Here is a 26,007-nt window from a genome sequence, read left to right on the forward strand (position 1 = left end):
CACATAACACCTAGCAGAGTTCCATGTGCTATACAGTAGGCCCTTGTTGGTTAACCATTTGAAATATAGCAGTAAACACCTTAGATCTTTTAATAGAGAAGATTGAGCTTTCTTTGGTAATCAAAGACCTGATAAAGACAACATGGCAAATTATTTTGACAAAACACAGAATCTTTGTTTTCTAGGCGAATTACTTTAAACGGTAAGGAAAAGTTTTTTTCAATGTCCTACTAAGAGAAAACAGGGATTCCCTGGTGACTCAGAGGGTAAAGAGTCTGCCTGCAATGTGGGAGACCTGAGTTTGATCCCTGGGTAAGGCAGATCCCCTGGAAAAGAAAATGGCAACCCATTCCAGTATTCTTGCCTGGAAAATCCCATGGACAGAGGAGGAGACTGGTAGGCTACAGCCCATAGGGTTGCAAAGAGTCAGACACTACTGAGCAACTTCACTTTCACTTTCAAGAGAAGACAAAGAATCCAATAAAACCTGTCCTTTTAACAAAGAGAAAACCAAATTAAAAACTCATCATCTTTTTTTAAAATTAAATAAATTGATTTTAATCTTACTCATCTTGACCACACATAAAATTGTTTTGTGAGATTTGGGGGTGGGGGGGCACAAATTTTTACAAAAGCTTTTTTTTTTTTAACATTCAACTCTTGCCCTAATTTTTCCTCGTTCTCCTGAAATAGCCTCAGTTTAGGATAAAATTGCTTCTCTTTCCCTCAACAACAGGCGTTTCCTTTCCTAATACCCTCTTTTGCTAAAAGCATACATCTTATTTTCTTTATATACAGAGATAATTTCCCTGATTTTTAGTAGTTTTCATTACATATATTAGAATTCTTAACCCTTAAAAACCTTAATTTTTAGTGAAAATAAAGAAGTAACCAATTATGAACTCTCTTTTAGCATTCTATGGTTTGGGAAATTTCTAAATACATTTTATAATTTTTTATACTGTTTATAATTAAATTTTCTCTCAGTAAACTTTTCAGTGGGGCAGAAGCTGTGTTTACTAGGAGACACAGTTTCCCTGTAAAGTTCAGTTCAGTTCAGTCGCTCAGTCGTGTCCGACTCTTTGCGACCCCCTGAATCGCAGCACGCCAGGCCTCCCTGTCCATCACCAACTCCCGGAGTTCACTCAAACTCACGTCCATCCAGTCAATGATGCCATCCAGCCATCTCATCCTCTGTCGTCCCCTTCTCCTCCTGCCCCCGATCCCTCCCAGCATCAGAGTCTTTTCCAATGAGTCAGTTCTTCACATGCGGTGGCCAAAGTACTGGAGCTTCAGCTTTAGCATCATTCCTTCTAAAGAAATCCCAGGGTTGATCTCCTTCAGAATGGACTGGTTGGATCTCCTTTCAGTCCGAAGGACTCTCAAGAGTCTTCTCCAACACCACAGTTCAAAAGCATCAATTCTTCGGCGCTCAGCCTTCTTCACAGTCCAACTCTCACTTCCATACATGACCACTGGAAAAACCATAGCCTTGACTAGACGGACCTTTGTTGGCAAAGTAATGTCTCTGCTTTTGAATATGCTATCTAGGTTGGTCATAACTTTTCTTCCAAGGAGTAAGCGTCTTTTAATTTCATGGCTGCAGTCACCATCTGCTATGATTTTGGAGCCCAGAAAAATAAAGTCTGACCCTGTTTCCCCATCTATTTGCCATGAAGTGATGGGACCGGATGCCATGATCTTCGTTATCTGAATGTTGAGCTTTAAGCCAACTTTTTCACTCTCCTCTTTCACTTTCATCAAGGGGCTTTTTAGTTCCTCTTCACTTTCTGCCATAAAGGTGGTGTCATCTGCATATCTGAGGTTATTGATATTTCTCCCGGCAATCTTGATTCCAGCTTGTGTTTCTTCCAGTCCAGCGTTTCTCATGATGTACTCTGCATAGAAATTAAATAAGCAGGGTGACAATATACAGCCTTGATGTACTCCTTTTCCTATTTGGAACCAGTCTGTTGTTCCATGTCCAGTTCTAACTGTTGCTTCCTGACCTGCATATAGGTTTCTCAAGAGGCAGGTCAGGTGGTCTGGTATTCCCATCTCTTTCAGAATTTTCCACAGTTGATTGTGATCCACACAGTCAAAGGCTTTGGCATAGTCAATAAAGCAGAAATAGATGTTTTTCTGGAACTCTCTTGCTTTTTCCATGATCCAGCGGATGTTGGCAATTTGATCTCTGGTTCTTCTGCCTTTTCTAAAACCAGCTTGAACATCAGGGAGTTCACGGTTCATGTATTGCTGAAGTCTGGCTTGGAGAACTTTGAGCATTACTTTACTAGCGTGTGAGATGAGTGCAGTGGTGCGGTAGTTTGAGCATTCTTTGGCATTGCCTTTCTTTGGAATTGGAATGAAAACTGACCTTTTCCAGTCCTGTGGCCACTGCTGAGTTTTCCAAATTTGCTGGCGTATTGAGTGCAGCACTTTCACAGCATCATCTTTCAGGATATGAAACAGCTCAACTAGAATTCCATCACCTCCACTAGCTTTGTTCGTAGTGATGCTTTCTAAGGCCCACTTGACTTCACAGTCCAAGATGTCTGGCTCTAGATTAGTGATCACATCATCATGATTATCTGGGTCGTGAAGATCTTTTTTGTACAGTTCTTCTGTGTATTCTTGCCACCTCTTCTTAATATTTTCTGCTTCTGTTAGGTCCAGACCATTTCTGTCCTTTACCGAGCCCATCTTTGCATGAAATGTTCCCTTGGTATCTCTAATTTTCTTGAAGAGATCTCTAGTCTTTCCCATTCTGTTCTTTTCCTCTGTTTGTTTGCATTGATCGCTGAAGAAGGCTTTCTTATCTCTTCTTGCTCTTCTTTGGAACTCTGCATTCAGATGCATATATCTTTCCTTTTCTCCTTTGCTTTTCACCTCTCTTCTTTTCATAGCTATTTTTAAGGCCTCCCCAGACAGCCATTTTGCTTTTTTGCATTTCTTTTGCATCGGGATGGTCTTGATCCCTGTCTCCTGTACAGTGTCACGAACCTCAGTCCATAGTTCATCAGGCACTATCTATCAGATCTAGGCCCTTAAATCTATTTCTCACTTCCACTGTATAATCATAAGGGATTTGATTTAGGTCATACCTGAATGGTCTAGCGGTTTTCCCTACTTTCTTCAATTTGAGTCTGAATTTGGTAATAAGGAGTTCATGATCTGAGCCATAGTCAGCTCCCGGTCTTGTTTTTGTTGACTGTATAGCGCTTCTCCATCTTTGGCTGCAAAGAATATAATTAATCTGATTTTGGTGTTGACCATCTGGTGATGTCCATGTGTCGAGTCTTCTCTTGTGTTGTTGGAAGAGGGTGTTTGCTATGACCAGTGCATTTTCTTGGCAAAACTCTGTTAGTCTTTGCCTTGCTTCATTCCGCATACCAAGGCCAAATTTGCCTGTTACTCCAGGTGTTTCTTGACTTCCTACTTTCGCATTCCAGTCCCCTATAATGAAAAGGACATCTTTTTTGGGTGTTCTAAAAGGTCTTGTAGGTCTTCATAAAACTGTTCAACTTCAGCTTCTTCAGCGTTACTGGTTGGGGCATAGACTTGGATAACTGTGATATTGAATGGTTTGCCTTGGAAACGAACAGAGATCATTCTGTAGTTTTTGCAATTGCATCCAAGTACTGCATTTTGGACTCTTTTGTTGACCATGATGGCTACGCCATTTCTTCTGAGGGATTCCTGCCCGCAGTAGTAGATGTAATGGTCACCTGAGTTAAATTCACCCATTCCAGTCCATTTTAGTTCGCTGATTCCTAGAATGTCAACGTTCACCCTTGCCATCTCTTGTTTGACCGCTTCCAATTTACCTTGATTCATGGACCTGACATTCCAGGTTCCTATGCAATATTGCTCTTTACAGCATCGGATCTTGCTTCTATCACCAGTCACATCCACAGCTGGGTATTGTTTTTGCTTTGGCTCCATCCCTTCATTGTTTCTGGAGTTATTTCTCCACTGATCTCCTGTAGCATATTGGGCACCTACTGACCTGGGGGCTTCCTCTTTCAGTGTCCTATCATTTTGCCTTTTCATACTGTTCATGGGGTTCTCAAGGCAAGAATACTGAAGTGGCTTGCCATTCCCTTCTCCAATGGACCACGTTCTGTCAGACCTCTCCACCATGACCCGCCCATCTTGGGTTGCCCTGCGGGCATGGCTTAGTTTCATTGAGTTAGACAAGGCTGTGGTCCTAGTGTGCTTAGATTGACTAGTTTTCTGTGATTATGGTTTCAGTATGTCTGCCCTCTGATGCCCTCTTGCAACACCTACCCTGTAAAAGGAAGCCAAAAGTAGTAAACCTATGTTCAGTAATCAATATTTCATTATTTTACCTTATTTGGAAATGAACTATCCATCATTTAATTTCACTTGGCAAAACTTTAGGATTTCAAGTTACCAAAAAGATAGAGAGAAACCATTACGGAAAGCTCACCTAAAAAGTTTTATCCCATTTGCATCCATTCAGTTTATTTATTTCACTTAATTTCTATAAGTGCTTCATTTCTTTGAGCCAGTTAAATAGAGCTCTCTTAATAGTAATTTTGGCACTACCCTCTGAAGGTAGAAAATACTGTACATCTATAATACACACATAAACACACATAAATAGACAGTTGCTAGCAGGGACCTTATAGCTTCTGTTTTAAGATAACTGCCATTAATTGGGTACAGTAATTCACTAGTTGTAAAATAAATTGAATCTAAATTGTTTTTCTGGTAGGTAGAGCAAGCTAAGGTTATTTGCTCAGGTGGGTCAAAGCATTTTTACGAATATTTTTTTGGGAAGACACTTAGAAGATTTTTTTATTTGCCTATTTTTGATTTGACTGTTTTCCCTTTCCTTTACCATAAGAAAACGGTCAAATGAAAAAGTTCATAGAATATTTATATCTCAAAGTTACAGACAAAGAATGCAAGTTCCACTAAGGGGTACTTTGGTTTCCTAAGGCCAGATTTTTTTTTTTACGCAACTTACAAGCTTTTGTAAGTTTTTTAAAACTTACAAGATAAATAAGGGAGGTTTAGTCAGTTCAGTCAGTTCAGTTGCTCGGTCGTGTCTGACTCTTTGTGACCCCATAAACCATAGCACCTCAGGCCTCCCTGTCCATCACCAACTCCCCGAGTCCACGCAAACCCACGTCCATTGAGTCGGTGATGCCATCCAACCATCTCATCCTCTGTCGTCCCTTTCTCTTCCTGCCCTCAATCTTTCCCAGCATCAGGGTCTTTTCAGATGAGTCAGCTCTTTACATCAGGTGGCCAAAGTATTGGAGTTTCAGCTTCAACATCAGTCCTTCCAGTGAACACCCAGGACTGAGCTCCTTTAGGATGGACTGGTTGGATCTCCTTGCAGTCCGAGGGACTCTCAAGAGTCTTCTCCAACACCACAGTTCAAAAGCGTTAATTCTTTGGCGCTCAGCTTTCTTTATGGGGACTTGTTAAAGGAATAGGTGGACTGTGAACTGCCTCTGGAGTTGTATTCTCAGTTTTACAAAGATTTATAAATAAGGATAGTTGCTTTCATTTCCTCAGGGAATTGGGTTGCAACTTAAAATGACATCATAGGTTGATCCTCCCATTCAGCTACATTATTCTTAATTTGCTTTTTTCTGTGTGTGTACACACACAGCCCCTCACATACCCCTCTGTATATCAGGAACAAGATTTCTAACCTAGATGGAAATTAAAAGATTTCTATTTTCTGGACTTAGAACTGTTTGCCTTTGAAAGGTTTTGGTAAATCCTTTCCAGAGGCTTTAGAAGGTTTTTCTTTCCCTCTGGGTACATAGTTTCATTTTGGTTTAGTGGAGGAGACCTAAAAAAACATTCCTATCAGGCTCTGAATATCTGCTTTCACTTTCTGACCAACATCTGACCATAGAGCTACTTTAAAAAAATCCTTTAAAATATCTTGTCAGTTTTCACTTGGGACAAACAGTAAGCATTTCCCAATTTTCAGTTGACACAGCCAGTAAATGTTGACAACCTCTTGGACTTAAGAGGCATCCCCATAGAAGGTACAAAAATTGTTTAAATTTTTTTCTCTTTTTGGGTACTATAAGCAGTGGTGTATCTGGGAAGAATTCTCACCTTTAGCTGGCTTCTGCCAGTTTTCCCAGGGTCCCATCTGCAGACTCCGAGGGGGATTTAATGTAGAGGGTATAGCTCCAATATCTGCCAGATGCCAAGATTTTTCACTAATTTAGTTTCCCTTGGATGTTTAAGGAAATAACATAGCAGTTTCCCCATAAAGTCCCTCAGAGTCTTATCAACTCTGAGAGGAATCCACATGAGAGCCCTCCTTCAAGGGTAGATAGGGGGGTGTAAGTCCAGTAACTTGGCCGACTTTCAAGGTCTTGTAGTCTCCTTAGAGTGGAAAGATGGTTTAGACTGAGGATTACTAGAAGGAGTACTCAGCTAGAGGAGGAAAGGTGGCAGGTAGTACAAGTTGCGTCTGTCTTGCAGTCTTTTGTTGTAGGTATCTCTGTGTCTAATTTTTTGTTGGCCTTTTTCAGTGAATTTTTCAATGAAGCTATTCTGGAACTATAAGCTTTTTGGAATTCTATATACCAATTAAAATAGATGTCCCATTCTATTTGTTTAATTTAGGAACCCTGCTTTCAAGTGCACTTCTTAAATGATCTTATCTAATTGGAATGTTCCTCTTAATGGCCGTTGTAATTTCCCTGAGGGCTGGTAACAGTTTAGGAGGGTCCTCAGCTGCAAATGAGGTTCAACCCACATTTCTGTCCAGCCATGTCTTGCTGCACATGGGCTACAACCCACATTTCTTTCAGCCATATTTTGGGGCCCCTAACCTAATGGCTCTCAAGGTAAGTTCCCAGGATCCAAAACAACGATCTTGTCTAATTCCAGGTTGTTTTTGATAAGATTTTGTTATTTTTCGTAGATATTTAAAACTTCGTGAACTATAGTTTTTAGACATAAAATAAACATATGTGTCAGAAATTGGCACACTTAACTCCTTGAATTTAAGGACCCTAGATGTTATTATTATTTATTTACATTTAGTTAAACCTTTGGATCTCTCAGAGCTAAGAAAGATGAATATGCTGTTGTATTGGAGATTGTATGATGTTTTACAGTGTAACTCATTACACAAATTTTCTTGAGGTTGGCAGGCAACCTAATGTCAATCTAACCCATTCAGTGACCACCTTGCCCTAACATGAGGGTATTTTAGAGTTAGGTGGCAAGTACTTTGATAGCTTTCAAACTCGACTTATGCCCACCAATTTTCACAGCTTTCTTCGGCCTCCAAGATTTCTATTAGCAGTAGCCTTTATCCATACAAAACAAGACAAACAGACGTGTGCACTTCATCACAACAGCCGTAATCAAGATGTTGACAGTGAACTGGCCAAGAGAAGGCACTGTGTGCACCACCAGCAGTTCCCAAATTGGCAACTGGGAACTGGGGAAAAGTCACAACCAGCAGACCCCCAAAATGAGGGCTGTGGATTGGCCTGGGTTTCTGAAAAGGGGTAATGTATACGGACTCATTGGAAAAGACCCTGATGCTGGGAAAAATTGCAGGCAGGAGGAGAAGGGGATGACAGAGGATGAGATGGTTGGATGGCGTCACTGACTCAATGGACATGGGTTTGGGTGGATTCCGGCAGTTGGTGATGGACAGGGAGGCCTGGTGTGCTGTGGTTCATGGGGTCGCAAAGAATTGGACACGACTGAGCAACTGAACTGAATGTCCTAAAAGAGGCATATTCTCTTACGTAACTATAATACTATATTACACTGAAAAAATAAAATTAATAGAGTAATATTTTCTGGCATATTTCATATTCAGAATTCCCCAGTTGTGCAGAAGTGCCTTTGTAGTTATGTTTTCTTTCCCTTTGGAAGAGCCTTCCCTAGCCTTCTTGTTTTCTCCATTCACTCTGCTTTCTTGCCTGTTTTTCTGAGCTTGCCCCTGAAGGGTGCATTCACACTGCTGTCTCCTACGTTTTTATTTATCCCACCCCATGGAATATGATGTAGACAAATTCTTGAATGACCTTGAAATCCCATGGAGCATTTTCAGTACTTATTTTGCTTGACTTCTGGCAATACCTGGCCCTCCTGTACACGCCCATCTTAAAATACTCAATGGCTCTTAGCTTCAGTGACAGCCTCTTCTCCTGGTTTTTCTGTTACGTCTCTGTTTGAACTATTTATGAGGGCTCCATTTTCTCCCAGCTTCTAAATATTGGGGCTTCTCTGGGTTTCTCTCAGCTCTCTTACTTGGTCACTCTAATGCTCTCCTTGGGTGACTTTACTCCTGTGGCTTTAATTATCATCAATATGTCAAAGCTGCTGTATCTTTATTTTGAGCTCATATCATATACTATAAACTCTGGTTTGTTGGCCTCGATTGGGAGTCATTTTAGACAAGTACATTTCTTTGTAAATGGAGACTACTGTCTCCATCTGAAATTATGATCCCTCTCAATAACAATTTTTAGTTACTTACTTTTTAATATGATAATGTGTTGGCCTTATGGTTTATGTAGGATTGACACTACAAACAGTTATTGCTTACATGAAACAGGCAAACAAAAAGCCAATTAACCTTTTTGTTCTTTATACCACTTAAATTCATCTTCATCTTTTCCCTTTTTACTGCATAATTAATCCATCTCTGCTTTAGAGATGTCAAGTATTATGAGACTCTGACATTGACTCTTTAGATAGCCACTCTAGTACTTTAGAAGGTATTGCTGAAAGGATATGAAGTCCTACTTCTTTACTTTTTTTGGCCAAATTCCAGCCTTGACTAAATTCACCAAGAAGCCAGCCTTATAGTTGGATCCTCTTAATTACTAGAAAATCCTGTTACAGATACATATCAATTCAATTTAACAAAGGGCAGTACCTCAGCCCCAATTGCCAATTTTAGGTATACCTTGTTTTATTGCACTTTGCTTTATTGTGCTTTGCAGATATTGTGTTTTTTACAAATTGAGGTTTGTAGCAATCCTATTGGCACCATTTTTCCAGCAGCATTTGTTCACTTCATGTCTCCCTTTGTCACATTTTGATAATTCTGACAGTATTTTCACCTTCACCTTTTCCATTTTATTATGGTTGTTAACAGTGATCTGTGATCAGTGATCCTTGATGTTACTATTGTAATTGTTTTGACATTTTTTAGCAATAAAGTATTTTTTAAATTAAGGTATGTACATTTTTTAAGACAATGCTATTGTACACTTAGTAGGATATAATATAGTATAAACATAACTTTTATATGCACTGAGGAAAAAATTTATGTGACTCTCTTTATTGCATTATTTATTTTATTGTGGTTGTCTGGAACCTAAATCTCCCCAAGATATGCCTGTGTTTCCTATAATCAGAACACTTTTCTATATGATTATGGCTTTATACTACATTATGTTTCTAGCAGCTGCAAAATTCAAAGATTTAATGCTAATTATATTTGATCTTGGGTGAATGAATGTGGCAGTATAACTCCAGTTAGTAATTAATAACAAAGAAGACGTAAAACAAAATTGTAGTTAAGGTATTTAACTTTTTTTCTTGAGTGAGGATTAAAGGTCATTATTGAATTGTTAAGTACAAGATACTTCTTACAAGAAAATATTTTAATTATTTAAAATAATAGTAAATCTTTTACATAGCTAAATTTATTTACAATAATTATTTTAAAAATTTGTATTTTCATGATAATGATTGTTTTAGAACAATCATTCTGCTGCTCCACTTCAGCTGTTCCCTCCCATTTCCTGGCTACCATGGCCACCTGGATCACCTCTCTCTGGGATCTTTATGATCAAATGATTGTTATCCCATTCTCATAATCTCTCAATTTTCATTGAATGTTCTGGACTTCCCATTGTCTCTGTATCCGCACCCCTTCTTCACTTTTTTCCCCATCCATTTCTCCCCATCTTCTGTTGGCTATCACTTGAACCAGTTAACAAATGTACACAGTAATCACGTTTTAGGCCATTTAAAGGAAGAGTAATAGGTGAACTGTTTGTTCCTAGACCAGTTGCTAGCAAACTTTGGCTATAGTTTCTTTTTTTTTTTTCATTATTAAAATTATTTATTTATTTTAAAATGAAACAAAGATGAATATTTTTAATGATAAAAGGTACAACTCACAAGATAGACATCTGTTTCTTCTGATTTTTGCTTTTGTCTAATGGTTTATGATGGCTATAGTTTCTCGATGGGAAAGCCAAGGATATTAGTAATTGACTTGGATTTTTCTACACAGATAATTCAGATTTTTTTTTTTTGAGTAGCCTTTAGAATTTGTCTTTTGTACCCAGAAGGTTCTGATTTGAGTGTTCACATTTACACATCCTATTTTATCCTTTAATGGTTATTTTCAGCTTTGCTATAGGCTTGGTAGGCTGCAGCTGGGGCACTACAAAAAAAAAAAGAGGAATGAATTAGAGTATTGTATAATTGGAAAGAATCTTAGAGATTATATAATTCCAAATTCTCATTGTTCATATGAGAAATTGAGGATCAGAGAGGTTAAGCGATTTGCCAGAGGTTACACAGTTTGCACCTGGTTGAGTTAGGACCAAAATGGAAATCTCCAGATTATAAATTCAGAACTTATTTTTACTATCCCATGTGAATGGGTTGGTGGGTGGGCGAGTGTGTGAGTAATTAAAAGTCAGAGAAATGACTTCTTTTTCTTCCCCTTCTCTGACTGGAAAGCCAGATGTTTCCAAGAATAATAAAACTATGATCTCTTTTGTCATTTGGAAAAGTGATAGTTGTGTTTAAGCATCTGTCATTGTTTGAAGACTGGACCTCAGGCTTTCCTCTTATTTCTCTCTTGTTTAAGAAAAATGCTTTCCAGGGACAAGGATGCTGTATTGTGCGCTTGCTGGCAGGTATGCCAGAGTTTGTGAAGGAGCAAGCCTCATAGGGTCCTTGCCTTGCTTGCTGCTCAGGAAGCAGACTTTGTGACCATCTCCTGTCTGCTGGCCGTGTATGCGCTTTGAGCTGGTTTTCCGACGAAGCTGGAAGTCTCACTGGGACAGCCATATACTCTAGCAGATGGCAGACACCTGTAAACAGAAGTGTCAGTGAAAACTGTGGTCCCGGAATTGAGCCATACCCTATTCTTTCTGTGCTTTGGACAGCTGAGGCAGTAGATGCTTTCCCTTCTTGTTTCAAGTCTTTTGCTTCTAGACGGTTCATTCTTTTTCCAGTTCATTTGAATTCATTTTAATCAGCTCTATCACACTCGTGTCTCTCTCCTGATTTAAAGTTACATTAAATATTCACTCATCCTGTTGCCTCCTCAGGAGGCCTCTGCCAGCAGAATTTCAAAAGCAGAGTCTTTAAATGCCTTATCATTCTGAATATAAAACTTCTTATTTAAAGGACTGTCGAATAAACTCCTATTTAAAAAGCCAAACCAAGCATAAGATTCACCAATTAGCATGAAGAGAAACACAAGACAGTAAGTTTTAATTGAATAGTAATTCCATTCAGTCAGTCAGTCATTTAATAAATATTTATTGCACATTTACTATGTTCCAGGGATGGTTCCAGACCCAGGGGCTATAGCAGCTAACCCTGTGGACCAAAATCCCAGCTGTAATGGAGATTACAGTCTAGTGAAAGGAGTCAGTAACAAATGAGTGAAACAAATGCTCTATCAGAAGGTGACACGTGCTGTGGAGAGAAAATAAAGGAGATAGGCAGTGGGGGGTTGGGTGCCATTTTCAAGGGGTAGTCAGGAAAGGCCTCACTTAGAAGGTGATGTTTGAGCCAAGACCGTGGACTCTGAGGGAGTCTTGTGCATCCTGGTTTGCACGGCTCTTTTGGGTCTTGGTTTCTGAGATGGTAACCTGTTTGTTCACAGTAGTTTGTGAATTCGTAAATGAAATATTACATATAATTAGAAAGTCTTTGAGGGTACTAGAAGTTGCTAGCCTCTCTGAAGCTGAAGTTTCCTTATGTGTAACATGGAGATGATAATACTTGTGGGACTAAATGTCTTATAGTAGACTGTTGAACTTATGGTGCTACTTTGCTCTACTGTTAGTTATAGAAATAACAATAAACTTGATTTTTTTTTTTGGTGTTGTTAATACTAAATAGACTTTAGTGGTCATTTTTTCTACGACATCACTAAGCAGATGAAGAGGCACTGAAAAGATCAATGGCTCTATGGAACTTAAGATCTTGGGCTATGGGGTCATTGAGACCTGGGTTCAATTCATTGCTGTCCATTTCCACTTACTGGCTACGTGCCCTTAAGTACGTCTCCCCCAGCTTCACAGGGTGGCAAGGACTGACTACAGAGATGAATCCCTTGCCTGGTCTTCAGTACGTGCCCAGGAAATAGCCCTGGAAGAGTTCTGTTATGCTTGGTGGACAGAGAGCCCCTGAGATGAGAGTTGGTTGATTATGACAATGACTGTCCCACAGAAGAGGCCTTTCAGGTGTGTCTGCGCTGCACATAATGATATGGCGAGAACGCTTGAGTTTTCAGACATTGTACTATCAATTACTTGCTTTGTGATATTGAACGTCACTTGATTTCTTCTCCCTCTGGTTTTCCCCTGTAAAGGTAATGATACTTGACCTTATGCCTGTTTCTTGGGGTTTTCTGGAAGCTGAATAATGAAATGACAGTCTCTGGAATCTGACAACCTTGGAGAAGTTCACAAACAAATACCCTCAGATGACTAGTGTATACTCGTTGTACCACGGCAGTACTAAACTGAGAGGCTGGATCGCTGCTTTCCGAACTCAAATTGTTCTTGTTAGAGTCAACTCTTAATTCTTATGTGCTAACTGGGAAAAATTATAGCCTGAATAAAAGGAGCCAGCTGGTGTTGATTACTCGTCACTCTAAAAGTTGAGAAAGGCATAAGAGACTATATTTTAAATTTCATTATCTCTCACCTGATTTCTTTCTTCAAAGCTGTGAAGCTGCAGGATGGTTCAGAGGCTCCCAGGCCCAGAAAAGAGCCAGTGTGCCTGAATAATCTATAAGCAAAACAATACTTGTCACTATAGTTGCCATTTATTTATCAAGTGTTTTACACTGGGCATTGGACTAAGCTGTTCACCCATGGTATCTCATTTCATCCTCATAGTAACTCTGTGGAGAAGGCAGTGGCATTCCACTCCATTACTCTCGCCTGGCAAATCCCATGGACGGAGGAGCCTGGTGGGCTGCAGTCCATGGGGTCGCAAAGAGTCGGACACGACTGGGCGACTTCACTTTCACTTTTCACTTTTATGCATTGGAGAAGGAAATGGCAGCCCACTCCAGTGTTCTTGCCTGGAGAATCCTAGGGATGAGGGAGCCTGGTGGGCTGCCGTCTCTGGGGTCGCACAGCGTCGAACATGACTGAAGCGACTTAGCAGCAGCAGTAACTCTGTGAAGGAGCGGGGGGTGTGTTCTTTTAACAGTTGAATCACAGGTGCAGAAGGTGGAGTGAATCATACTTCTCATTATGTTGTACATTGTCATACTGGTCTGCACGAGACCGTTTCTTACGGTAGTTCACTAGCTTATTCCCCTTTAACCATGTACTCTATGCTCATTCATTTACCCACCCCTCACAAATAACCGATCTCTTATTTTTCATATCTTTTCCTTTCTGTATATTCTTATGAAACATACCTTGTGGTTTCATGTGTGTTGAAAATTTATATAAAATGATATGTTATATTCTGTCTCTCATTTCTAATAACTGTTCTGACTAAAGTACTATATTTTTAAGACCCATCCACATTGTGAAATGTTGCTTCCAATTGTGGCATAATACTCCATGGTGTGCATCCACCACAATCACATATTCTCCTTCCTAGCAGTGGACAGCCGGGCTGCATTGGTGTTAAACTCCCTATTGCCACCAACAAAGAATTATTGTATCCCTGTATGTCTCCTTTATGACCTGTGTGAGAATTGCTTTGGGGTATATAGTGAAGGATGGAATTGCTACTTCATAGGGCATGCATAGACTTCATATGCCTAAGTAGTGCCAGAGAAGGAAAGTAAAGCTGTGAAAGCTCTAATAACTTTCCCCAAATCACAGTAATCAGCAGAGATAGGATTCAAAAATTCTACTCTGATGGCTGTGTCATCATTAGTCCTATTTGAGACTTGAGGACATTGTACAAAAGCATAAAGTTACATCTCATTGTCTGTAGTTTTTATGTTCTTAGAACCTAGGAATCCAGGTGGACTGATTTTTTTTCTGAAGCACTTATCGTCCCCCAACCCCACCCATAGCTCCATAGTAACTGTTTTTCTTTGTCTTTCATATCCTGTGGGTCTGCAGCACTAAAAGCCGCATTGGTCATACAGAACTGGTACCGAGGTTACAGAGCCCGGTTGAAGACCAGACAACGCTATGCCCTCACCATCTTCCAGTCCATCGAATACGCTGATGAGCAAGGCCAGTTGCAGGTCTGTTTTGCAAGCTTGTCTCTTCTTTTGATAAAATGCTTCTCTTTACTCCTTTTATTGAAATAATGAAAGGTTGAGTCCATTTTAATAGCAGAGGAACCTTGGTGAAAGACTTTTATAGAGGATATAGTGACATTATTTTGGAACTAGCTATTGAGAGAATATGATTTGGAAACAGGATGGTGTTTTTCAGTTCTGAAGTTCATATTTTTAAGACAGCTACTAGATGTCCAGTTAACTAATAAAAAAATGGTCTTATTCTTTTTTTCAATATGTGTCCTAATAGTAAAGTTGCTACTTCATGAAGTAAAAAATATTTTAAGGAGTTAAATAAATGGAAGAATTTCCTGGGGTCAAACATACGAAAATTCTAGAAGAAAATATAGATGGGTGGGGAAAGACTTTTTCAAGCTTGCAAAAGCAATATGTAAATCCAGCTTTAACAATAAAAAGATCTCAGAAAGATCTACAATGTATTTGTTAATGAAAAATCAACTTGTGGAACAATATGAATTTTATCCCATATATGTGAAAGAAAATGCAACATACAATAAAAGTTTGGGAAATGATATACAGTAAAGTATTTACTATGTCCATTTCTGGGAAGAAGCGTGGTAGTGGTAGGTGGGAGGGGACTTCGCATTTTTATTCTGTATCATTTGTATTTTTCAACAATCGTATCTTTATAAGTGTATCACACAATATAATTTAAGTAAAATGTTATATAAAAATAATAAATATAATTAAAAACAATTGCAATTTCAAAAAGAATTAAAGAAATTGCTGGATTTATTCTGAGTAGCTATAAAAATTATATACTATGATTTAGTCAGATATTCCCTTAGCAGTTCACAGCACTGACTGTCCTTTTCAGCACTGTAGAATATAGTGACGGAGATTAAGAGAGAGTGAGCTCTTAAATTGATATGCTTTATACACAAATGTTCCAGTGTTAGTACATTCTTTAAATATTGAGTCTTTTTTAATAACAAGTTTATTGGGGTATAATTCACCCATTTAAAGTAGACAATTCAGTGGCCTTTAGTTTATTCGCAAAGTTGTGTAATCATCACCACAATATAGTTTAGAACACTTTCATCACCACCCCCTTCAACAACAAAAAAAATACCTCTACACTCATTAGCACTCACTCCCCATTCCTGCGCTCTGCGGTCCCTGGCAACTGCTAATCCGTTTTTTGTCTTTCTGGATTTGCTTTTTGTGGCCATTTCAAATAAATAGAGTCACATAGCATGCGATTCTTTGTGACTGCCTTCTTTCACCGAGCATAATGCCTTCAAGGTTCATCCCTCTTATAGCATGTGTCAGTACTTCATTCTTCTTTATTGCTGAACGTTGTTCTGTTGTATAGATCTAGGACATTTTGTTTATCCTTTCCTCAGTGAATGCATCATTTGGGTTGCTTCTACTTTTTTTGTCTATTATGAATAATGCTGCTATGAATATTTGTGTGCAAGTTTTTCTGTAAACATATTTTTTTTTCAGTTCTCTTAGATATATACCTAGGAGTGGAATTTCTGGGTCATTGAGTAAGTCTGTGTTTAACTTTTTGAGTAATTACTAAACTGTTTTTCAAAGCAGCTGCACCATCTTACATTCCCACCAGCAATGTATGAGGGCTTTAATTTTGCCACATCTGTGTCAACATTTGTTATTCTTTATGTTTTCGATGATAGTCATCCTAGTATATGTGAAGTGGTGTCTCATTGTGAGTTCTATTGACTCTTTTTTTTTCTTTCTTTATTTTTTTAAATTATTTATTTATTTTTTAAACTTTTTATTTTCTATTGACTCTTACTTGACAAATCCATCAACAGCTTTAAAATCATACGTTTTCGTATTTGTATGGAAGGTTTTCCTTCCCAGATCTACTCCCAGATTGATAAGGTTCCTTAGTGTTCACTCTTCATAGGAGATGAAGCTTGGAAGTTATCTGTGCTGTATACTTGCAGGTCTTTGCAGATAATTTGTGGTCACAGAGGCAGTATTTTGGTGATGGTTGGAATGCTGGTAGATTTCCATCTTTCCTTCCTCCCTCCTTTCCTTCCTTCCTTTCCCAAATATGTTTGACATTTAAGAATATCTCTTACTCTCACCATAAAAAGGAATAGAAGAACATAATGAAAAAATATCTAGTAGCTGTCTTAGATTGGTTTCTTTATTTTTTATTTTTTAATATAAATTTATTTATTTTAATTGGAGGTTAATTGCTTTACAATATTGTATTGGTTTTGCCATACATCAGCATGAATCCACCACAGGTATACACGTGTTCCCCATCCTGAACCGCCCTCCCTCCTCCCTCCCCGTACCATCCCTCTGGGGATTGGTTTCTTAGAATCAGAGTCTGAGATAGGGCTTCTTGTACAAGTGACTTCCTGAGAGGGTATTCACAGGAAAAACCTGTAAGGGAGCGTGGAAAGCAAGATAGGATGGGGGGAAAAGCTAGGCAAAAATATGGTTTCTGGAAAAATCTGACCTCAGCCTGATCCTGTTGGGAGATCTGAAGTGTGAAATGTGTCAGATTGTCCCACCAGTGGCAACGGAGGCAGTGGTCTGGGCTGTGATACCCTTGCTTCAGTTAGTCATTTGCTATGGGCAGTCCCCCAGGAGGGGAATATCTGATATCCTAAGCGACTCTGCAGGGGTAGTACTGCCCATCGGCCAAGGAAAGTCCTGGGGGGAAGGAGGGCCAGAAGGAGGGAAGATGGGACCCAGTAGCATCTATGGCAGCTTGGAGATGAGAACCTCAGAGAAGTAAAGGGGACTTGCATGGAACACCAACAATGTTTGCCACAATACCTGTTTGGGGTTCATTAATTGATCAGTGTATTTTTATTTTGTACAGCTCTCAAACTTCTTCTCCTTCATGTTGGAAAACTATACACATGTGCAGGAGAAAGAGCCAGGTAAGTAGAAAGTCTAGTCTTTTGAAAAGCAGTCATTAAATATTGAATTGTCTCATCAAGGAATGTGAACTCTTGAAAGTGGGAGAGCACTAAGAAATTAAAAACATATTGTCTATGTGACACCAAACTGGTAAAATCAGTTCAACTGGCTTTTTCCATCCCTGATTGGTGTCAACTAAATTGACCATTTAGTTTTTTTATTAAAAAAAAAAAAAAGAATTAGATTTCATTCTACATTAGTGTGTTGAGTATCTTCTCTGAACCACAACCTACTGATGTACAATAGTAACTTAGTAAAGAAGATCTTATTTTTTATCCACAGAACTTTTGTGCTGAGAGATTAAAATATCTTGAATATTTCATGAGACAGATCTGAGGGGGTATGGAAGATTAAACACAGTGGGCACCATCATGTCTCTGTTCTCTCCATATCTGTCATTTATTTAGTCCTTCTGGAATGATGACTAAATACATCATTTCAGATATAGACAATATAAGTGTGATTCAAAATGATTTTAAAATTATAGTTATTCACAAGTCATGTATTCCTCTTGCAAATTAACCTGCCTGTTGTTATTGTCAAGGTAGACACTTGACTTAGAAACCTATTCTTTAATTTGAACCAGCCATTTTTTGCTCTAGTTAAAAATGTGTATGACATCTAAGAGCATCTTTTAATCTATCGGGCGCCCTTCACAGTGGCAAAAGAATGCTGTTTTAATGGTATGCTCTGAGCTAAGTACATATGTGTGAAACTAATTGAAGCATTTAATGATCTGGAGGAGTGGGCAGTGGGTGGAAGTGGGCATTTTGCCATTTTTTTTGTTTTAGATAATTACAATTTGAGGATGGTTTTTTGTGCTTCATGTTCTTTGGCAAAAACATTTCTGAGAGGAAATATAATAATGATGAAATAGCCCTCTTTCTGCTAATGACCTAATATTTTAATCTGGACTATGGAGATTCATAACTACAGATGGCTGGGTTCCAGCCCAAAGATATTTACTCAGGCTCTGTATTTTTAAAAATCTGCTTTAAAAAAAATTCTGTAAGTGATTTAAAAGTATTTTTAAAATTTTATCAGAGTAGGGGACAGCAGTTTATAATCTTATGTAAACTTCTCTGGAAGAAAAGCATATACATTACAGAAAAGTACACAAATGATAAATATATAGCTTGATAAATTTTCTCAGAATAAACTCAGCCTTGTAACATGCCCCCAGGACAAGAAGTAGAACATCATCATAACCACGGAAACCCCTTCCCGTCTTCCTATACTCACCACCCAGTTCCTGCACCCCGTCACTACTTTTCTGCCTCCTAGGTTAGCTTTGCTTGTTTTTGAACTTCTCTATATAAATGAAAGCATATAGTTTTGCTTCTTTTACTCGACTTTGTATTTGTGAGAGTCATCCATCTGGTCATTCTTATTGCTGAATAATAGTTTTATAATATACCAAAATTTATCCATTCTACTGTTTATAGACATTTGAGTTTTCAGTTTTGATAATCTAAATGGTACTACTATGCACATTCTTGTACCTGTCCTTTTTAGTGAACACATGTATTATTTTCTTTTGCTGTATATTCATTTTCAGTTATCTATTGCTGTATAACAACCACCACCCCCCCCAAATTTAGTGCTTGAAAACAATAGCCATTTTTTTTGCTTGTGATTCTGTGGCTTAGGCATTTGAACAGGGCTCAGTGGGGATGGCTTGTGTGTTGTCTGTGATCAGTTGGGCTCACTCAGCATAGCTGGGTTGGGGAGGGAGTTCCAAATGTTTTAGTCACATGTGTAGAAGTTTGATGTTAGGTATGGACTTGGATATCTCACTTTTCCTCATGCAGCCTCTGTCCAACAGTATTTCCTGGACTTCTTTGACATGGCCTCTGGATCCCAGGAGGGCAAAGAGTGAAGCAGCAAGGCCTCTTTGGGCCTCTGCTCACACAAAATCAGTTCTGCCATATCCTCTTAGTTAAAACAAGCCACAGGACTAGGTGCAGAATCAAAGGGGTTAGGAAAGATCCATCTTTTTTTTTTTTTTTGATTTTTTTTTAAGGTTAAAAATAACCTGAAGATCCATCTCTTGAAAGAGCAGTAGCAGCAGCATTCTATTGTGAAGGGATATGAATATAAGGAGGAATGATTTGTTGAGGACTCTTATTTATAAAGATGTACCACAACCCAGGAAAGGAGATTTGCAGTTACAGGGCACACATATGTTCAGCCTTACTCGGTACTGATAAACAGTTTTACAAAATTGTTGTTACAAGTTATACTGCCAACAGTGTATGAGAGTTCTGGTAGTTCCGTGTCTTCATCAATACTTGAAGTTATCACTCCTTTTCATGTTAGCCATTCTGGTGGGTATGTAGTGATACCACATTTCTGCCTTAATTGGCATTTCCCTGGTGAGCAGAGAAGTTGCTCACCTGTTTGAATGTTTAGCAGTCATGTGGACATCTGGTTTGTCAAAATGCCTGTTCAGGTCTTTTACCCATTTTTCTTTTGGATTATCTGCCTTTTTCTTACCAATTTGTAGCAGTTCTGTAAGTATTCCGAATATGAGACTGTGAGTCTTTGTTAGATAAATTTATTGCAAATATTGATCCTCATCTTTGGGTTTTATCCATCCCCTTAGTCTTTAATCTTCAAGTGGTGTCTTCTGATGAGTAGACATTCTTGATTTTAATTTAGAACAATTTTTTTTTCTTTTATGGTTAATGCTTTCTCTATCCTGCTTAAGAAACCTTTGCCTAATATGAGTGTGTGTGTATGCTCATTTGTGCAAAAATACAGAAGAAACCTACAGGATAAATCAGAAATGAAAGGCAATATTTATCTACAGGGAATGAGGGAATGGAGGGATGAGTGGGAGCAGGGCAGAAAGAACAGGTAGAATGAGGATTAGATAGGAGGGATGAGAGAGGAGTGACACTTCTCTGAGAATACCTTTTTTGTAGTTCTGATTCTTAGAACCATAATAATATTTCACATCCCTAAAAAAATAATTAATTAAAGACAGGAAGAAAGAGAGAATGTGATTCCCAAATAGAGTACACACTGTGACAAGTGAACTTAATTGTATTCAGTTCAGTCGCTCAGTCGTGTCCAACTCTTTGCAACCCCATGAACTGCAGCACGCCAGGCCTCTCTGTCCATCACCAACTCCTGGAGTTCATCCAAACCCATGTCCATTGAGTCGGTGATGCCATCCAACCATCTCATCCTCTATCGTCCCCTTCTGTCACCTGAAGGAGGTGGGGAAGAAACAAAATAACCAAAGTGACATCATTGCAAAATAGTGTTTTAACCATAAAATGCCTTGATGAGGTTTCATTTTTTATTTATCCTGAGTGCGGTTTACTGAGTTTCTGTTATATCGAAGTTGATATTTTTGTCAGGTTTAGGAAATTTTCATCCATTAATTATTTATAATATCTTTCTTTTCAAGCTAAATATCTTTCTTTGTGACTCCTGGTTTTAACTTAGAAGGCCCTAAAATATTTAAAATGTGGATGCCTATTTTTCTAGTTTTTTATGATTTGAATTTAAAAATGTTAACATTTCATAAATTTTGAATTTTTGACAAACTAACAAGGAAATTTTGATGCCTAGTAGTTGAGAATAATTAAAAAACACAACTGCAGAGAAAATGTCCAAGTAGTTTTTACCTAATTTTTCCCACATTTATTTCATAATGTATCTTTTCATTGTAATTTGTAGTGCCTCTTTTATAGTGTTCAATATATTCATTTAAAAATATGTAATAGGATATATTTCTGGGTTGTCTGTTATCTTATACATCTCTCTGTTATATAGTCCTAGAATCATACTGATTTAGTTATTATATGTATCAGAAAAAGAGATTTACAGATTATTGCTATATGTTAATTTCACTTAAAAATTTTTTTCCAGCTTTATTAAAATATAATTAACACATAATCTTACATACATTTAAGGTATAAAGTATGATGATTTAATATTTGCATATATTGCAAAATGATTACCGCAGTGTTAGTTATTTAATGATACATGCGTCAAAGACAGTTACAGTTTTGTGTGTGTGGTGATAACTTTTAAAATACACTCTCTTGGGGCTGGTGCACTGGGATGACCCAGAGAGATGATATGGGGAGGGTGGTGGGAGGTGGGTTCAGGGTTGGGAACTCATGTACACCTGTGGTGGATTCATGTCAATGTATGGCAAAACCAATACAGTATTGTAAAGTAAAAAAATAAAATTAAAAAATGAATTAAAAAATAAAAATAAAAAAATATTCTATGATAAACCATAATAGAAAAGAATATAAAAAGAATGTATATATGTGTATTTTATTCAATATTCTGTGATAAACCATAACAGAAAAGAAAACAAAAATAAAATACACTCTCTTAGCACATTTTAATATGGAGTAGAATATTGTTGACTAGAGTCACCATGCTGTACATTATTGTAGGTTGCTTTCTGTTGGCCCTTTTTTGTGGGAATGCCCGAAATGTACCTAGGCCTGTTTGGCGGAAGTGCTGTGACCCCTAAGCAGGATATATTTAGGGACCACAAGGTCACTTTAACATTTCCAGATATGAGGGCCAGATTAATGGTTTTAACTTTGAGCCACCGAGTACCCTGAGATATTCTAAGTGTTCCAGAGGTGAGAGGTGATCTGCATGTCCTACTGCTTGCTCAAAACTAATCCATAGGACTTGATGGGGAGACTACACATCCATTCCCCAGGCTACTTTTTCACATCAGCCTCCTCCCACAGGTAGAAAGCCTATACATATTAATAGCAACAGTTTAAACTGAGGCTGGTGGAAGTGGGGAGTGGGATGGAGTGAGTGGAAGTGTTATTTTGACTTCTCTTTCTGCTTCCCAGATCAAAATGTCCTATCAAGCCAGGTATTTTATATTTTTGTTGCTGTCATGAATAAGATATTTTCCCCACTATCTCACCCTAATGATTATTAGTAGTATTTAATAAAGCTTTTGGTTTCTGTTTATTTTATACTATATTACTTTTCCAGTAACATTAAATAATAATTTTTATTATTACTGGTATTTAGTAAATACCATGTGCCATGTCTTCAAGTGCTTCAGATATATCATTTCATTTAGTTTTCATGACACACCAGTGGAATTAATATTATTATCATTCATCTTTATAATACTAAGTCTTATAAAGGTAGTCTCACAAAGTTACTCATCAGTGGTGGAGCTGTGGTTCAAACCAGTGAGATTAACCTCTGTATTATTTTAATTCTCCTGTCAATTCTGGAAGTTTTTCAGTTGATTTCCTTGAGTTTAGATATTGAATCACATGGTCACAAGTAACTTTATTTTTGTATCTTTCTTTCCAATAGTCACTGCTCTTATTTTTGCTTCATGGTTTATTGTATTTGCTGGAGATAGCAAAACAATGTTAAAATGAAACAGTGAAAGTGGGCATTTAAAAAATATATATATTAAGGAGGTAGCCTTCCATTCCTAGTTGTCTGAGTTTTTTTTAAAAGTCAAGAACATTGTATATTTTTGAGATTAGTTGTTTGTCAGTTGCTTCATTTGCTATTATTTTCTCCCATTCTGAAGGCTGTCTTTTCACCTTGCTTATAGTTTCCTTTGTTGTGCAGAAGCTTTAAATTTTAATCAGGTCCCATTTGTTTATTTTTGCTTTTATTTCCAATATTCTGGGAGGTGGGTCACTCCTGCAGCTCAATTCCAGAAAAATAAATGACCCAATCAAAAAATGGGCCAAAGAACTAAATAGACATTTCTCCAAAGAAGACATACAGATGGCTAACAAACACATGAAACGATGCTCAACATCACTCATTATCAGAGAAATGCAAATCAAAACCACAATGAGGTACCATTTCACGCCAGTCAGAATGGCTGCGATCCCAAAGTCTACAAGTAGTAAATGCTGGAGAGGGTGTAGAGAAAAGGGAACCCTCTTACACTGTTGGTGGGAATGCAAACTAGTACAGCCACTATGGAGAACAGTGTGGAGATTCCCTAAAAAACTGGAAATAGAACTGCCTTATGACCCAGCAATCCCACTGCTGGGCACACACACTGAGGAAACCAGAATTGAAAGAGACACGTGTACCCCAGTGTTCATCGCAGCACTGTTTATAATAGCCAGGACATGGAAGCAACCTAGATGTCCATCAGCAGATGAATGGATGAGAAAGCTGTGGTACATATACACAATGGAGTATTACTCAGCCATTAAAAAGAATACATTTGAATCAGTTCTAATGAGGTGGATGAAACTGGAGCCGATTATACAGAGTGAAGTGAGCCAGAAAGAAAAACACCAATACAGTATAGTAATACTGTACAGTATATATATGGAATTTAGAAAGATAGTAATGATAACCCTGTATGAGAGCAAAAGAGACACAGATGTACAGAACAGTCTTTTGGACTCTGTGGGAGAGGGAGAGGGTGGGATGATTTGGGAGAATGGCATTGAAACATGTATAATATCATATATGAAACGAATCGCCAGTCCAGGTTCGATGCATGATACTGGATGCTTGTGGCTGGTGCACTGGGACGACCCAGAGGGATGGTACGGGGAGGGAGGAGGGAGGGGGGTTCAGGATGGGGAACACCTGTATACCTGTGGCGGATTCATGTTGATGTATGGCAAAACCAATACAATATTGTAAAGTAATTAACCTCCAATTAAAATAAATTTATATTAAAAGAAAAAAATCAAGAACAGGTGTTGAATTTTTAAAAATGTCATTTTGACATCTATTTAACTTACTGTATGGACGCTCAAGGTTTTAATCTAGATTCATAATTCAGAAATGAAGTAACTATAAACATGGTTCAGTTGGTGATTTTCTTTTTCCAGGAAGGTCTGGAGTTTGTTTTCAAAGTGACATGTGGGTGGTAGAGGCAGAAATTGTGGTTTTTTTTTTTTTTTTTTTTTTTTAAATTATGGGCTTTAGATTTTTCCCTGTCCAGATTTTGAGTCTGTACTGAGTAAAAGAAAAGATTGTGTGTAGGGGGTATTTGTGAGGTATTTTCTTTAGAACAACTTGTAAAGGCATCATTCTGTTGTAATTCAGGATTTTATTATATTTAATTACTGTAGATTCACATTGATAGAATTGTAAACCAAATAGGTAAGGATTAATTCTAATTATATGTTTCACAAATATTCTTATGTTGCTGGCATTCATTAGATTATTATTACTGGTTACAATAGTTATAGCCCAGAAGGATAGTACTTAAATTAGAAATGTTAAAGCTTTTGATTGTTTTCATATATTGACCCACATTAGCTACCCATATTTGGAAGAGAATCTATGTTATTCCTTTTTATGTGGATAAAAAACAGCAGAAGGATTATGACTTGATGTTTACTGATATTTTATACTGAGCAGTTTTGATTAAGAATTGGTTTAGGGAAATGGTGCTTTTTCATATATTTATCACTGAACTTAAATGAGGATCATCAGATGCATGAAAGGAAGGGCCAAATTGGATTTCTTTTAAAGAAGAAAAACAATATTTTTATTATGGTTTTAAATAATATGACTGAGTTTTAATAACCAGAACTGATGGCATTGACATGATGTGTCACTTAGCTGACGAGAAAGGGAAATTTGACAGAACACTGGTGAAGGCAGTGATCGGGAAAAGAAAGTCACTTCTTGTTTATACCTCACCAGTTGGGATTACTCAGTTAGTTTTAAAATGATATAGTGAAACTACAGGGTTGTTTTTGGTTTTGTTTGTTTGTTGTGTTTTCCCAAGAAGAGCTTAATTTTTCAGTATGTAGAGTTAAGAGGAAAGGGTTTTTTTTTGTTGTTGTTGTTGTTGTTTTTAGTAAACTGCAATTCTAAGAAAGACTACCAAGTAGAAATGATCATTAAGATAGGTAGAATATTTTGGCTTTTCTGCCTACAAAATGAACCTGAGATAAAATTTATGAAGCTGCTCTGCATTTCTAGTTTTCAAACATGAAATGAAGTAGTTTAATTTTTTCAAATTTCAAACCGTATCCAAATGAGAAAAATAGCCTCAGTGAAGACAGACATTGTTACTCCTAAATTTAATTTCTTATAAAGCATCATCAACTGCCCCCACAAAATATTGGGGTACACAGTAATTTAGAAAGCATTTTAAAATTACCAAATATAATGACTGTAGAAGGAAACTTCATTTAGTTTTTAATTGTAATCTCTCATTCTAACTGAATCTCGAAAAGCGGTGTTTTCTATCTACGTCTGCTGATATTGTACCTTCCAAGCCTATAGAGAGCTTCTGATTAATGAGCTTAGTAGCAATTCAGTGTTAATGAATTGAAGAGTATGTTATCATCCTCCATGTCACTAATCTGTTACCACAATAATACTGTGTATTAAACAACCACAATAACTCAGTAGCCTGTAATAAACATTTCTTTCTGCTCACAAGTCTACAGATTAGTTGAGCACTTCTACAGATCTTGGCAGACTTGATTTGAGAGTTTTTCAGGTCTTGGCTGGAGTTCACTCATGTGTTTGCAGGTCTGCTGGCTGGTGGCTGATCTAGGTGTCCTTGGCTAGGATGACTCAGCTCTGTTCTGCATGATCTTGGAGCTTTCAGT

General features: G+C 37.8%; 1 protein-coding gene across 41 annotated transcripts in view; it reads left to right on the forward strand.

The window, feature by feature from the left end:
* PPEF1 (protein phosphatase with EF-hand domain 1) overlaps positions 1-26,007 on the forward strand; it is a 147,627-nt gene that overhangs the window by 53,965 nt on the left and 67,655 nt on the right. For all 41 annotated transcript variants that reach the window (XM_012106317.4, XM_042241753.1, XM_042241754.1 and 38 more), the window contains 2 exons: positions 14,334-14,461; positions 17,331-17,391. In XM_012106317.4, the coding sequence (XP_011961707.1) occupies positions 14,334-14,461; positions 17,331-17,391 (189 nt within the window). The remainder of the gene's footprint in view (positions 1-14,333; positions 14,462-17,330; positions 17,392-26,007) is intronic.

The sequence above is a fragment of the Ovis aries genome, chromosome X (assembly GCF_016772045.2).
Source record: "Ovis aries strain OAR_USU_Benz2616 breed Rambouillet chromosome X, ARS-UI_Ramb_v3.0, whole genome shotgun sequence".
NCBI classification, from domain to species: domain Eukaryota; kingdom Metazoa; phylum Chordata; class Mammalia; order Artiodactyla; family Bovidae; genus Ovis; species Ovis aries.